General features: G+C 37.9%; 2 protein-coding genes across 2 annotated transcripts; one reads left to right on the forward strand and one right to left on the reverse strand.

Moving 5' to 3' along the window:
- Window positions 1-12: 12 nt before the first annotated feature.
- uprt (uracil phosphoribosyltransferase (FUR1) homolog (S. cerevisiae)) lies at window positions 13-7,218 on the forward strand. Its single transcript, XM_061725091.1, has 8 exons — window positions 13-358; window positions 2,343-2,579; window positions 3,188-3,230; window positions 3,319-3,388; window positions 3,557-3,619; window positions 4,820-4,981; window positions 5,633-5,731; window positions 6,810-7,218. The coding sequence occupies exons 2-8, from the start codon at window positions 2,344-2,346 to the stop codon at window positions 6,914-6,916; spliced, it is 780 nt and encodes a 259-aa protein (XP_061581075.1). The 5' UTR covers window positions 13-358; window position 2,343; the 3' UTR covers window positions 6,917-7,218.
- On the reverse strand, window positions 7,121-14,710 carry zdhhc15b (zinc finger DHHC-type palmitoyltransferase 15b). The gene is made up of 11 exons (XM_061725090.1): window positions 14,572-14,710; window positions 14,201-14,227; window positions 13,823-13,917; window positions 13,472-13,592; window positions 13,139-13,208; window positions 11,043-11,075; window positions 10,835-10,955; window positions 10,546-10,678; window positions 10,248-10,374; window positions 9,814-9,932; window positions 7,121-8,915 (listed from the first exon to the last, which is right to left on the reverse strand). The coding sequence occupies exons 1-11, from the start codon at window positions 14,687-14,689 to the stop codon at window positions 8,872-8,874; spliced, it is 1,008 nt and encodes a 335-aa protein (XP_061581074.1). The 5' UTR covers window positions 14,690-14,710; the 3' UTR covers window positions 7,121-8,871.
- Between the last annotated feature and the right edge of the window lie 1,193 nt (window positions 14,711-15,903).

Here is a 15,903-nt window from a genome sequence, read left to right on the forward strand (position 1 = left end):
GACGTCACCGGCTACGTCACATCCGGTGGCGCGTCCCCGCTAGCAGGCGAGCGGCTCAGCTCAGCGCCACGTTTCTGGATATTTATCGGATTTTGAAGCACGGATGTTGAGTGTCTCCGTGTTTTGAGCAAGATCCAAATGCGTTTTTTTGTTTTGTTTTTATTACAATAGCTGTGGTAAATCGTATAATCAAGAATTGAAGGTAAAAGAAGAGCACACCGCCTCCTTTTGTCAGAGGGCGGGTTGGTGTAAATGTGGCGCTAGGACAGAGAAACGCTACCTGACCATACCTGTCAAGTTTGGGATTTAAAATACAGGACATTTTCCAACGCTGTCCCACCAGCCCAACCGAGATCAGGTATCTTACATTTTAAAACAGATTTACATTGCATTATAGTTATAACTTTGCTGACACTGAAATGCTGTAGACTCAGGGGTATTCAACTAGATTCGGCCGGGGGCCACATCTGCAAAAGGACTGAGGGAGGGCCGCACAATTTGAAAATTTGGGGGTTTTCAAAAGGTATTTTGCACTCAAAGACGAAGACTTATGTATATATAATACATTTGTATTATACATTTGAATATATCTAGTTTACATATGAATTATGTATTAATTGTCTCCAGATATAGTCATTGTGAATGTTAAATATAATATTCAAATAAAGAAATATTATTTTAAATGCAAGTTCATTTTGAAACCATGCATTGTGCAAACTTAATGAAGTTGATATTGACCTACTTTTAATAAAATACGCCATAATGACAAAGCACCACTTTCCACCAAGATTTCCTTATTTGAATATTATTATTCATTAATTTTATTTATTTCAAACCAACAAAACCACAACTCTCTTACTAAAAAACAAGAACAGAAAGTTACAGGACACCATTGAACAGAACAAACAACAATACCAACAGCAGACACTAACAAAACAAAACAAACACTGTTTGAAAAGGGGATGGCAGAAGCAAAGCTTATTAATTTCCATCCCCCGCCAACACACATATAACAAAAACAACCACAACACAAAGTTACTCCCTTAAACCCCTCTTCCCCTCAATCATTTCATTTCTTTACATCAGTTTATCTCCCCTTCCCTTTTATACATTACAAAGACTGCTTTTCTGTACTTACTTTTAAATTGACCGACACTTTGACTAAGTTTAATTCCATCATCTAAACTGTTCCACAGAAAAACCCCTCCAACAGAAACACACATACTTTTAAGAGTTGAACTTACACTCTGTTGTTGTAATTTAAGTTTTCCTCTTAAGTTATTATATATTATATTAAGCATTTCAGTCCATAGTAGCCAGTTTGATGTTATAAATAAGCAACTAAAATATTAACCATAAGCTCCTTTATTAATGACACATCTGTGCATTATATCAGCAAAACAAAACAATCACATGAAATTATAGGAGGCTTAGAAGTTCCATCTGAAATGCAAAGTCCTCACTTATTCAAATGAAAAAAATGTCAGGCCAATCCTAGAAGCCTAATGATGTCAACAAGTCCTCTGTACAACGGAGGTTAATAATAATGTGACAAACATTAACACTGTGCAACACTGGCAAAAAATCTGAAATTGAAAAAAATTATTATTTTTTTTTTTCAACAAACAACCCCTTTTTTGAAATATGACCAGGGGCCACATAAAAGCTCCTGGCGGGCCGCATGTGGCCCACGGGCCGCCAATTGAATATCCCTACTGTAGACATTCCTATGTATGTAATTCCTATAATGGAGCCAACATGAAAACACAAAGGGGAATTACAGCACATTTATTCATTTTAAATATTTTTAGTTCATATACACATTAGTTGTCTTCAAGTGAAACATTTACATTTTCTTTTTATTTGTCATTTTCACTCATGTGGCTCTCTGGCATTAATGACTGATGACACAGACGCATGTTTCTGTCTCCAGCTGTATCTTTCAGAACTCGTAACTGAGCCCGTCCTACTCCTCTTTAGGAAAGTAAATTTGGTTTCCCATTTTTAGAGATATTTACACCAAGTCTTCTTCTTTTTTGTGCAGAAATATCTTCTCCCTACTTGCATCCATCAATCTCTTGGTTTGCTCCCGTTGTCGCCACTAACCTCGCGAGAACTGCCACCCAGCCTACAGCAGGTGGCAGTTCTCGCGAGGTTAGTGACATTTCAGTTTGCTGTTTAAAAATAATTATATTATAAAACGGGACATTTATGGGAAAATTACTAATAAGGGAGGACGGTGGGAAAGAGGGGTAAAATACAGTAGTTTCCCGGCCAAAACGGGAGACTTTACAGCTATGTACCTGACTATAGCACAGATACCTCCCCCATCTCTTACTCAGGATGCCATGCCACAACCAGCAGCTGAACAATGTCAACAGTGGCCAGGAACACCCGATGAAGCAAGTTCGGTTTGCAAACAGCAGCAGCAGCAGCAGCAATGTCCCCGCAGTTGTGTCCAACTCTGAGTCCAGTGACTCCTCCACACAGTCTGTCAGCCCGGATAACCTGGGAGCTCAGCTAAAACTGCTTCCTCTCAACGACCAGATCCGAGAGCTGCAAACAATAATCAGAGACAAGTGAGTTTCCATTCCTCTATGATGACAACAAATCCATAAGTTGACAACTATATTGAATCTAACTTGCATGTTGTCTCCACTACTATGAATACATGTTTTATCATCATCCAATGATAAAAGGATGATGACACTGGAGCAACAATGCAAATTCATAATTCATTTGTTTGACACGCATATTTTACGATGCATTTCTCAAATGCAGTTTTGGGTTTAGGTGCTTAACTAATTGTAAATGGCTTCGATAAAGTTGATTCCGGATATGAGGTAAATGTCATATTGTCAACACTAGAGGGGGAAAAAAGGGAAGTTGCCTTCAGAGAGACATGAAGTACATTCACCTGTGGTTTGAATAGATTTTCTTAGACGGTGATATTACATTTTCAACTTTTCAGCCTTGAACAGAAATGAATGAAATTGCAGTGTTGCACAGGCATCAAAGGGACTTAAGTTTGTGAGGAGGATTTATGTGCTTTAAGCCTCATGTTACACAAAGATAGGATAATACCACTGTGTCCTATATAGGGTTAAGGTTTACAGTGAAAGTGATTATGTCAATGGTGTTAGAAGTACTGATGATGACCTAATCAAACATGTGTTAATACTTTCAGGACGACCAGTAGAGGGGATTTTGTCTTTTGTGCGGACCGACTGGTATGATTGATCATAGGAGTCACTACATGCTGTAACTGTATGCTTCTGAAAGTCTGTACATATCACTTTCTCCTTCGTCCTACAACAGATCAGACTAGTTGTTGAAGAGGGCTTGAATCAGCTTCCCTTCTCCGAGTGTACCGTGACCACTCCAACAGGCGAGTCACGCTTCACCACTACAGTTAGAAAACCCCAGAGCAATTTGCAGCCACGAATAGATGCAGGGCTGCCTTCCTCCAAGATGATTTATGACTGAGTGGAACATTTTGATGTTGTTGCGACTGGTTGTATTTGTGACATGTTTTTTTGTTTGTTTTCCGTTTTAGGGTATAAGTATGAAGGTGTTAAATTTGAAAGAGGCAACTGTGGGGTCAGCATTATGAGGAGTGGTAAGTAATGCTTTTGTAGCACACATACAGGCATTTGATGAGTCCGAGTGCATATTTGATTTTACCGCCGTCTGCTCGCGCTGTAAATTCTGAGCTCCACATACTCACTAAGTTGCGGTATAAGCAGTCCGTTTTGTCACTCGTTCCCAATCCCTTGCATTGCCTCCCTCCACTTCCACTGCAGTATGCAGAGGTTAAACCCAGGGAATATTTTACCCCAACACAAAAAAGTTGTTTTGTTTTTTTTAGATTACCCAAACCTTCCCGGGACAGTCTTGCAGTATTGAAGACTTCTGACCGGCGGAGTATTCCCAGCCTCTTATTTGAGCCATTTGGGGAAATCTGATAAGTTTTATGGCAGGGCAAGTTTCAATTTGGGTACAAATGCAGCATTCAGACTTCCTGGTTTTACTGCTCTGTGTTTTAATTTAATGTGAAGAAAGGAGTGAGGCAGTGCTGTAAAAAGTTAATCTTGTTTCGTTTCAGCCATGTTCTGAGAAACCAATAAAAATGCACACAATGCAGTAGAAATGTGTACCATTAACTGAACTGTATAAGATACAGTTGTATCTGCAAACACTCAAGTGAAAGTGAAATTGATGAGGTTAGAATGGTTTTAGATTACAAAAATGTCCTCCTCTATGGCTCCATTCAGAGGAGGTAAAATAATCTGTTAGTGTTTCAAGGTCCCAGGTGCTTTTGGTAAAAAGGCATATTCGTTATTTATCCTGCAGGTTTAACAAGGCTCCTAATAGTCTTTTGTAAAAGCTTTATATGCCGTAAAATCAGCCATGCAAGCAGTGTGTGATGCAGCACATCTAAACACCTGCTCCTGTTTTTCTCTTCACGATGATGACATGTTGACACATGTTCTTCCCGGGCTCTCGCTCATCCTGTTGGAGGCGCATTTATTGTATTTTCCACCGAAATCTTAGCCCAGCTGTTTATTCTGCATAATTGTGGAGAGGAGAGCTGCAGAGGTCTTTTTTTAAAAATGCAGCTCACCTTGTGACTAAGGACGGCATCTTTATATCAGTTTAACTACATGGTCATCTTTGACGCAATGCACAGAAATACTTTTATCTCTCAGGGCAAATGAAGTTAAATCATAACTTAAAAAAAGCACACCAACTCAAAGCAGAGATGCATTTAAATGGACACCCTTTTGAATGTACTGATGTTCTACACATTGTCCCGCAGGTGAGGCGATGGAGCAGGGTCTCCGGGACTGCTGCCGCTCCATCCGCATCGGGAAGATCCTCATCCAGAGCGATGAGGAGACTCAGAAAGCAAAAGTCTACTATGCCAAGTTCCCCCCAGATGTGTACAGAAGAAAAGTGCTGCTCATGTACCCCATTCTTAGTGAGTGAACCAACTTTCTGTTGACTCTAGTCTACCACATGCAGTCATTTGTACATGTTAAGACATATCTAAATTTGTTCTAATGCAAAACAGTTTTACATATTTATTCATTCTGAAAATCTCCTCTGAGCTGACCTTCATCACCAAGTTCGCATTTCCATATCATTCACACTACTCTGATAATTACAGCTCTCAGGGGGGAAATTATAGACTGTCTGGGAAATGGCCACCAGGCCGCTGAGTAGCATAATGAGGGCCAACAAAAATAGTATCTTAATAGCCCTGGTTTCCCAGTGTCAGCAAGTGGCATTTTTGTGTTCTCACTTTGCAGAAACTTGATGGTGACCGAGCCACACTGAAGGTATATTTTATTATGTCAGGTTGATGAAACATATGGTTTAATTTATTCATGCCAACAGGATGGGAAATTAAAGCCTGTCAAGACTCAGGGATATCACTCAATTCAGTGCCTTTTCAGAGTTTTTTTGTAATAACAGTTGTGATATAATATTTCATAAATGCTATTGTTTGCGAACACAGGTTTGCAAGCTTTAAATGAATATATTGATCTTATTTTTACAAATTAAGCAGCATTGTGGCCAGCAAGATGAGCAGCACTGATTTTTCACTCTCTGTGTCCTGTGTCTCCAGGTACAGGGAACACAGTGATTGAGGCGGTGAAGGTGCTAATAGAGCACGGAGTCCAGCCCAGACACATCATCCTCCTCAGCCTCTTCTCCACACCTCATGGTATACCTGCATGCTATTCACGACCAGTTTTCTTTTGTTTTTGCACCAGATCATGCAATCCCATTTCTCCCTGCTCCCGTTTCTGCTCTGTCACGATTCTTGGTGATTTTACTGATGGAAATCACAGTTGTGTGACTTTATCCAATATTGGCTTTAGTTAACCAAGAACATGCCCCTTCATTAATATTGTGGGTAATTTGTGGATCTGTATAGCCGTTTTATATCCATTAACTGCTGACCAGAAGCAGTGACATTTAATAAGGATATTCATGATTTCTTAGAGAAGTATCTCCAATTATTTTAATTCCACGACCTTTCTTCTTGTTAATGTGTCAAGCCAGAATTAACACTTAAAAAGACACATTTAAATCTAAAGGGCATGTTGCTATCAAATGTTCTCAGTAATTCAGTGTATTGAGTCTTTTTTATCACGTTTTGATGCTTTTATTTACTGCTGGGTGCATAGAGAGAGGGGACATCTGGGGAAAGAGATGTGCAGCCAAAGGTTCAACTTGCTAGGAGTCAAACCACGGACTTGTTGCTTGGAGGACACAGCACCTATTATTGTGCAAAACCCTCCCCAGTTCACGTGTCCCTCTAATACATTTTTTTATTCATTTTGTCCAAAACATTGACATATACAAAATGTGCTGTCTTTGATGGTTCCCAGAGAACTTGATGGTATTATGCTGCACTGAAAGCTGAAAACCTCAACGTGTGCTACGTCCAATTTGAATCACCAGTATTTTTATGTTGTGTATCTAATGAGCATGTTAATAACATTCCATTGATTCTTTTTTTTTTCCATTGGTAATGAACGTATGGTTCCACTTAATGGATTTACAGTGGTTGGAGTGAGTGGTGACTTTTGTGTGGGAAACAACTGTGATCTGATTACCTTTTAAACCTACTGACAAGCATCTTTTTTCCTCTAAACAAATGACACATTAACAAGACGAGCTGGAGTCTGACAGAGCAGAGAGGGAATAGCGTTTGCCTCTGGGTTTAGCAAAGATGAAAGTCATTCCTGAGCTACACGCTTGTGCTTCATGTAACCCAGTGTTTTTACCTCTTCCAGGGGCCAAATCTATAATCCAGGAGTTCCCAGATATCACCATCCTGACCACTGAGGTTCATCCGGTAGCTCCGACACATTTTGGACAGAGATACTTTGGCACCGACTGAACTAAGGACAACCTGAGGAACATGACCGGCAATCAGATTTCAGTTTATTTTTGTTGTATATTTTGTCTTGTACCTCCTCATGTTCTCCTTGTTGTGCCAAATTCCTACCAAGCTCCTAAACTGATGCAAAATTGTTCCTCTGATTGTATTTATTTTCCTTTTGCCGTGTGTGCTTGTGTTGTAGAAACCACAGAGTTCATCAGGGATTATTTTATTTTGCATGTTGAAACAAATGATGGATAAATTAAGAATTTATATTTGTTTAAAGACGGAACAAATAAATAAAAGTCTCATTTCTGGTTGATTAGAGGTTGGGGGGGGTGTCACAATAATACAGTTCAAAAGGGAACACATGCTTTAACAGTTTTGAACTACTCTGCCAATTGGACATACTCTGTAATATGCTTAAAATATCCTACTTTTGATGAGAGCACACTGCTTCAATAGTTTAAAGTGTCACAGAAGGAAACAAAATATAGAGACTGCCTGCAGCAGGTATAACTCATTCAACAGAATACATGGAAACAGCTAAACAATAGACACAAGACCATATGAAATGGTATTAACACACCCTAAAGATTGTATACACTTTTAAACACCTGCCTCAGAGCAAACAATCTGTAAAAGTAATTATTGGACATAAGCAGCATTCAGTTTGGCTTACACAACAGAAATAACACATGAAACATTTTAAAGTGTCCAGATCAAAGAGCATCAAGGCTTTTTACTCATAGCTGAATAAATAAATACTATTTCAATATGTTTCAATAACATTAAAAATTAAAGACATAGATGGGTATATTTAAAGAAAAAAAAAAAAAAATCAATATTGTGGGAGACCACTGTCCTCGACCAGCCAGTGGATGAGGATCAGCTAGAAATATGTACAGGTATGACTGTTTCGATAGATCAGTAAGTAAAAGCACAAAAAGTGCATGTCTTCTTCCACACATGACTTTGTCCATATGACAAAAGCTGTTTTTCTACTCATCAGTTATCCACACTTGTGTTTGAATCACAAGGGAGAGCTGGCCTGGTGGAAAACGCGATGGTGATACCAGTATTTCTAATAGTCACGGTATATTTCATAAACTTACCTCAGACTTATAAGTAAAACTATGCACCGTATTTTTTTTTATCATTAAAGAAGCCAACAGCTTTTATATCATTATATACAGTATTTTAATAATGCTAATTTGCTTTAAAAAATGTAATTATTTGCCATCATACTGTAAATAGATATATGTATGCAAGGTTAATTTCTCTGGTATCACTTGTCGATCAGATATGTAAAGGACATTCTAACCACAACATGGAAATACTAGTGAAAATCATGAGGTTCTTCCATAAATCTGTGCCAAGAGAGTCTTAAAAATGTTCTTTCACAGGCAGAATGATAGGCATGAGGGAATGCTGCTTATCATCCTGCATGAAGAATGATGGCTCCACGGAGAAACCTACACCCAACAAAGAGGAATAGATATGGAAGTAAGGCGCAGGTCAAGTCAGGTATTGTACAATAACCTTGAAGATGCCAGGCCGGTTAAGAAACCACTCTGCAAGCCCTAGGGCGCAACACTTTAAACTCAACCGAACTCTGATGCAGAGGCATGTTAAACAGCACAAAAACAGAGGTTTCCCTCAACAAATCTTTTTTTTTTTCCTGTAGGTGAGGTAATACATGACAATTTCTTCTGATTAAAACTGAGGCCCCTTGTTAGTCCACTTGAGACAGGAGAGGTAATGCTTCTTCTGGTTAACCAGAGAGCTACGTTGTTCATTGAGTAAATCAAAAGGGGAAGATTGGCGATGATGATCCATATCCAGGTTGTAATCCACTCATTTGGCCCCCTTCAGCGACAGCGAGTTCCAACTTCTACATAAACAGGAATGCATTCACCTCACACAGCGTGAGTGTGTGAGATACAAGTCTACATCCGCCGTACCAGTGTAAATTATTCCTCCATCTGTATGGTCAAAGAAGGGTCTACGTCCTCGACTGGAATGATAGAAAAATGCATTTCAGCGTGCAGTTCATTGGTTTTTTTCAGTGATTTGGTTCTAACTAATGAAACTCGTAGTAAATGGTGTATTTAATGCAACCACCAGGTGGTAGCAGAATACTACGACTGAAATCCAAACACTGCAGCAACACATGGGGGAGCCTGATGCCTCCAGATCATTAGCTTATGATCAATACTGTAGCTTGGATGATTACTGAAGCTGAGAAAATGCCAACAACTTCCACAAAGAATTTTTAACCAAATACATTAAACTTTGTGTACACAAGAAGGCGGATTTCTTTATTTGTTTCTTTTACATATGAACCCTCCAAGGAGATTAGCTGATTATTTTCATCCAATTTTAGATCTATTTTAGCAAATTCTATCAAAATTAGATTAGTTGCAGCAAAAGCTTGATTAAATATTTTAACGCCAACACACACCTGCATGTATTTGACAATTTTTTAAACAAAACAATCTTCCCATGAGTAACAGTTAAATGATCCCACAAAGGTACAGTAATTACCCAAATTTAAACCTATATAGTGAGAAAACAGCTGCACACATTTGTCTTGTTGGATGTTAACAGATTTGAAAATAAAAAAAAGAAACAATAACTTAGCTCATGCATATTTCTGCTGCCACTAATCTAGGTTGTGGGAGTTTACAGCCATCTTTGGTATGAAATATGTGCTTCATATTGTGGTAAAATATTACACCTTCTGTAGTTATAAAGGTTTGGCTCTAAAGGTGTTGCTACGGAAAAAATGTTGGTAAAGTTTGTCACATGCCCTGGATGTTGAAATAGATTTCAGTTGCAGGTCATTAAAACATCTGATTCTACAGTTTCTGTAAACTGCAAGTCAAAATGTGGCAAAATTTAAGAGGGCTTACCCAAACTTCCTTCCTCAGACCCCTCATCTGACTCATCCCACATGTCCTCATTAGCTAATAAAGGGTTGCAGGACTCAGAACTCTGACTCTTCAAAGGAAAGTAGTGGCCGTTCCCTTGGCTGACATTCAAAGAGCACAAAAGGAAACTGAGGTTAGTTAAAGATTCAAACCGTTACCAACTTTCAGTCCCTCAACTGGCATTTTGTTCATTAGTTTTAATGTGAGCACATGTAAAACCACTTTGAATTCTGTTCTATGTTTCATATAACACATTAATCAGCATCCCTGTATCTAAATATTTCAGTGAAACAGTCGGATAATTAGATGTGGTGTTTTATCACTTTCAGATCCTATAACTGAACTATGTCTACTGCAAAACTCTACTCCAAGACTTTACTGGCATCTTTATTATTGTCTTTTGACAGCAAACTCACCTCGTGAAAACAGGGAGAAACCAGATTCTCCCATTTTCTCCGAATACCTGTTGTAGGTTTTTACGTCTGCCCACATTGAACCCGTTTTTGTCGGGCCCACCGGGAAAAATTGGAGCTGAGAAGGCCTCTATAGAGAGAAAAAAGGAGCTATAGGTCAGCACCGGTTTTCATGCCACACATAAGTTCAGAAAACAAATTGTTTAAGTATATATATAAATATATATATATATATATATGTATTAAACTTGTCTTACATTTATGATAAGGAAGCTTTAGTTATACAATTGTAAATTCTTACCTAAAGTGGATCTGTTCTTGGTTACTAACCAACAGTGGTAGGCAAAGAGGAACATGAGACTGAAAAAGAACATGAGGGCCACAAACATGAGGAAGAGGACATGGAACTTTGCAGGTCCATTCGGCAAATCTCCCTGAAAGAGAAAAACAGGACTATGAACGTGAGAAAACCAAACTGAGATGTTAGAAAAGCAATAACCTACAATCCCAGGTGCCAATAAATTTGCATTGTACCGTGACTACATATTCAGATGCTATGCGAGTGATTTAAGAAGAAGAATGGTACTTACCACCCAGAATTTGAGGAAATACTGAAAGACTGTTGCTGCGATGAAAATACAGTACAAAATAGAGTAAGCGAGGAAAAGAAGAAAAAACTTGTAGTTTGAAAACCCAACACAGTTGTTGACCCTGTGAGAAAAAGAAATCCAGATGTCAGAGCACATTAAATGCACTGATGTGTTCCTACTGTCAAATCGAGGTTAAGTTTTACCTTACCAAGGACAGTGATGGTCCATCTTCAAGACACACCTTAAAAAAGAAAAAAAAAAGATATATTCTTACTAGTTTAGTTTCAGAGGTGGCAAATCCGGCTTCAGAAAGTAAAAGTCCTACCATGTATTTGTTCTGTCCATTGACTCAACCAGCTGATTCTAATCAGCACAGCTCTTCAGCCAGGTAGATGAGCTAATTAGTGAACTCACCTGGTTTTAGTGAATGGACAGAACAAATATATGGCAGGACTTTTACTTTCTGAAGCCGGATTTGCCACCTCTGTTTAGTTTATTGTTTTGCACAGTTTTAAAAATATACAGGAAATATCAAATATAAATACTATAGGTGCAGGAAGAGGCAAAAACCCAATGGGCTTATTTGAAGCCTCCACCGAAGTTATTAAAATGTAATGTGTTATAAAGAACAGAAGATTAACATACAAAAACAAAAAGTATAACTACACAAAAGTGATGGCCAACTAATAATGCAATATATAAATAATAAAGAATAAAGACAAAAAAATAAGTGTGTAAAAGTATGCATGGGATATTGTTTTTACAACTTATATTACTTATATTGACTCCTGAGCAAATAAGATGTTACATGTCACTATGAGTGAAACACACACAAAAAAAAAGAACATGGATACATGTACAACATTACATTGGGAAAACAGTTACAAAACAGCAGTCAAGTGGTCTTTGCCAAGTGGGAAAAATCATTCCACAATTTAGTGCCCCTAAATCTCACCGAAAATTGACCTCTGCATGTGAGAAATTTAGGAGGATGAAGATCTGAGGATTGTCGAGTTGAATAAGAACCTGTGAATTTAATTTAAAGTAAGTCTTGAACTGTCCAGGAATATTCCCTTCACTTGAATTTAGCTTATAAATAAAAACGCATATCTGAAAAATATTGATATCATAAACAGTAAGAATCTGGAGTTTGTGAAATAAAGGAGTAGATGAAGCGTGCGTGTGACTCTGATCGAGTTGCAATCCTAACAAAACATTTCTGTAGAACCAGAATTTTGTGAAGATTTGTAGGAAAAGTATTTGCCCAAACTATATTACAATATGAGAGATAAGGATAAATTAAACTATAATAAAGTGTAAGGAGACAACTCGTCGTGACAAGATGACTAACACGCCTTATAATGCCAATGGATTTATTGATTTTTTTGGTAACCCAGTCAATTTGTTCTCTCCAACTCAAACTCTCATCAACAATAATAACCCAGGAATCTTGTAGTTGACACCTGAGGCATACTAACAGACTCAATATTAATTTTGCATGAATCCTTAGGGTATGATTTTTTGCCACTAAAAATTATGAAATTTGATTTCTTTATATTCAAGGATAGTTTATTTAATCTGAACCACATAGCATAGGCAGTTAAACCATCATTGGCATCCTTAATCAGTGAGTTGAAGTTTGAATGAGAGAGCACTAGGGTTGTGTCATCTGCGAACATTATTGGACAAAGGAAATTTGAAACATTAGACAAATCATTAATATAAATAAAAAAATAATAATGGTCCAAGAATGGACCCCTGCGGAACTCCACAAAGTAATCTGGCCTTATTGGAATAGCAACCATTAATACAAACAAATTGCTTTCTATTTGAGACATAATTTTTTAACCATTTGTATGCAGTATCGTGAAAACCGTATTTATGTAACTTATCCATTAAAATTTGATGGTTTACAGTATCAAACGCCTTTGAAAGGTCGATAAAGATACTACAGGTAAATTCATTATTCTCAAGTGCAGAGGTAACTTTGTTGTTTGTCAACATTGTTTTAAGACTGGGAGAAAAGCAGTAAATACCTGAATCCACTTTTTCACATCTTAAATGTCTTGATTTATTTCAACTTCCAACTCTTCTTTCAATGTTTTTCACACTTATTCTGACAGCTACCGTATTTTCCATCTCACGTAGCTGAAGCACTGCAGTGTAATCACTTGCAGCTTCTTTGTGGAAAAGAAAATGTACCAAAAAAAACAAAACTGTCAGGGCAGTCTGTGTCCAACAAATATCTCCTTCCCTGATGGAATCTCTCTTAGTGGATGTATTGGATAGGAAAGAGAGGCTTACGTTTCACAAATGGAGCAGTGGTGACAGCGGTCGGGCTTCAGTACCTGGCATCGGTCGCAGAACCTGATAGCTGGAGACAAGAGGATGGGCAACATTTGATCTAAGCATCCTCTTTACATACTTCCTGTGGTCTAAACCCTACTCTCAGCAATCGGCACTAATGAAGGAGATGCATTGGCTGATTACTCTGGATGGGAATGCTCAGGAGAGGATCCCGACCTAATTGCCATGGCCTTCTTGCTTTCACCAAACACAGCTTATGTGTGAGATGACGGACGATGACTAATGCACCTGGACCTTCAGCCCAGTGGTTGTGCCAACAAGAAAACCTACCTCCAGATTGAGCTCGGGTGAAAATGGGCAGTTTCTTTGCAATCTCAGCCAGAACTTGTTTCTGGGCATCTGGTCTCTCTTCCATCTCATATCGCTGCTTGTCTGAGTACGACAGCTGAAACTAGAACCAAAAGACACAGATTTCATGTATCTCTGGTTTATTAGTAACTTTATCCTCCCACCGTAGTAGTAGTAGTGTTTATTTCGAATATGAATCATATAAAAAAAGAAAGAAATAAGACAATCGTCTTAACATGAGACATAACAAAGTACATATTCGAAAGGGAGTGAGAAGAAGTAAAACTTATAAACTCTCATCCCCTCTCTGTCATCTATTACTGTTCAAGCTACCTTTTTGCACGGTGTTGCAGGAGAGGTAAATATAGCCTTCCAGTAGGTCCAGGAGAACATCACAAAGCAGACATGAAACACGAGCAGGTAGGCCACTGTGTACACAAAAACAACCGCTTTAGCACAAAACCACCTCAACTTCAGTGCTGATAGCAGATACTATACATACTTAATGTTTTTGTATTTATATTCATTGTACATATTTATTGTATTATTATGCAATTTTATATAACGTTGTTCTTTATTTCTAGCTCTCCCCACAAAGTGCTTATGCTCTTTGTTCAGGTTGTATTTTTCAAATAAGAATTTGTTCTTAAATTGCTTGCCTGGGTAAATAAAGGTTAAATTAAACAAATAAATACATTAAGGCTATCTTACCTTTCTCCAACGTATTAGTGAGTGTAACTGTTGAAACAAGAACCATAAATACTTTAAAAGCTGGAGGTAAAAGGCTTGTTCATATTTCAACACAGGAAAAACAAACATTTCAAGGCTAATGAAACTAGCCAGATTATCAGGCTGGAGTCAGCTAAAAAGCAACAATACCACAACAGTTTTGCCTGAAAACAAGAGTTAACGCTGACCTGTTAGGCCAAGTCAGATTGTACGTGATAATTATGCGGTATTCAAACAAAAGCGCACACACTTCCGCCTTGTCTCATAACGCAATTTGTCAACACTGCTTGAACAATGTTTTGTGAGAGAACAGTCAACAAACTGAACGAGCCAGCACAAGCCGTCACACTTACAAAGACACAGCTCAAAGACGTAAGCATAGTAGGACCACAGGACGACGGCGGTGATGATGAGAACAGGGATCCAGGAGAAAACCCTCTGACAGCATCTCAAACCTCTGGAGAGAGCCATGTTGCATCCGAGCTCTGCGCTCAGCTGCGCTCGACTAGTATTCCTGGGACTCGCCCATCAGCGGCATCTGGGATCGATTCCCTGTACTGACGCTTCCCACACCAGCGCATTAAAGCCTGATTTACGGTTCTGCGTTAAAACGACGCGTACCCTACGCCGTAGCTCTGCGTTGGTGTAACGTGGAACCATAAATCAGCCTTTAGAAAATACAATTTAACCCAATTTAACAACAGTTTAACGCTGATATTTTTTTTCTGTCAACCATTTATCAAAATGGTCTGAATAAACAAACAAAAAATAAATAAAAATCACAAAAAAATAAGAAAAAAAATCACGAATCAAAATAGTAATAAGCGCAGTTGGCACCGTGAGTCACCTTGAAATGTAATTATTAAATTAAAATAATATGAGTTGGAATATAAGTCGGAAAAATTAGATGAATAAAAACATATTTGTCTCTCAATGAACATACCAAATCATGTAATTTCCTTATTAAGTAGTAGTATTAATAAAGTAGTATCGAATTGAATTGAATTTTACATCTTAACAATATAAGAAACAGACTAATAGCCAACTGCCAACTGGCAGCCTGGAGTATGAAATAAAATAATTCATGATAATGTAATTTTTATTATATTATACTTAGTTTTTATTGATTATGGATATTTTATCTTTTTCAAACCTCAATTCCAAAATAACTAAGGCGCTAGGTAAATTGTAAATAAAAAAAGGAATGCAATGATTTGACACATATATACATATTCCATTCCCAATAAAACATAACATATCAGATGTTGAAACTGAGACTTTTGCCATATTACATATAAAATTAGCTCATTTTGAAATTAATGGTAGTAAGCCCTCTTCAAAATGTTGGAACTCGTACCTATGGCGTGGGGATTTTACACATCTGAAACAGAACCATCAATGCTGAAAAATACATAGAGGTTTTAGAGGAACAAATGCTCCCATCCAGACACAAACTCTTTTAGGATAGCAGATAAAGACAAAAAAGGCAGATGGATTCTTATATCAGACAAGAATTGGACAACTTTCCTCTCCTAAAACTCCAGCAACTGCACTCCTCACTTCCCAGATGTTTACAGGCAGTTGTTAAAAGAAAAAGGGATGCCACAACAATGCCAAACATTGCCCTGGCATCAAATTCAAAACGAGCAAATATTTCCATGAAATGGAAAAATATATCAGTTTCA

The sequence above is a fragment of the Cololabis saira genome, chromosome 7 (assembly GCF_033807715.1).
Source record: "Cololabis saira isolate AMF1-May2022 chromosome 7, fColSai1.1, whole genome shotgun sequence".
NCBI classification, from domain to species: Eukaryota; Metazoa; Chordata; class Actinopteri; order Beloniformes; family Belonidae; genus Cololabis; species Cololabis saira.

Bases quoted from the DNA above. Each gene is read 5' to 3' on its own strand.
- uprt (XM_061725091.1), top strand. From the start codon at position 2,344: ATGCCATGCCACAACCAGCAGCTGAACAATGTCAACAGTGGCCAGGAA. The intron at 3,620-4,819 runs GTAAGTAATGCT...ATTGTCCCGCAG, and splicing joins GGTCAGCATTATGAGGAGTG to GTGAGGCGATGGAGCAGGGT. The intron at 4,982-5,632 runs GTGAGTGAACCA...CTGTGTCTCCAG, and splicing joins GCTCATGTACCCCATTCTTA to GTACAGGGAACACAGTGATT.
- zdhhc15b (XM_061725090.1), bottom strand. From the start codon at position 14,689: ATGGCTCTCTCCAGAGGTTTGAGATGCTGTCAGAGGGTTTTCTCCTGG. The intron at 13,918-14,200 runs GTAAGATAGCCT...TTGTGTACACAG, and splicing joins CACTAATACGTTGGAGAAAG to TGGCCTACCTGCTCGTGTTT. The intron at 9,933-10,247 runs GTGAGTTTGCTG...TTTGAATGTCAG, and splicing joins TTTCTCCCTGTTTTCACGAG to CCAAGGGAACGGCCACTACT.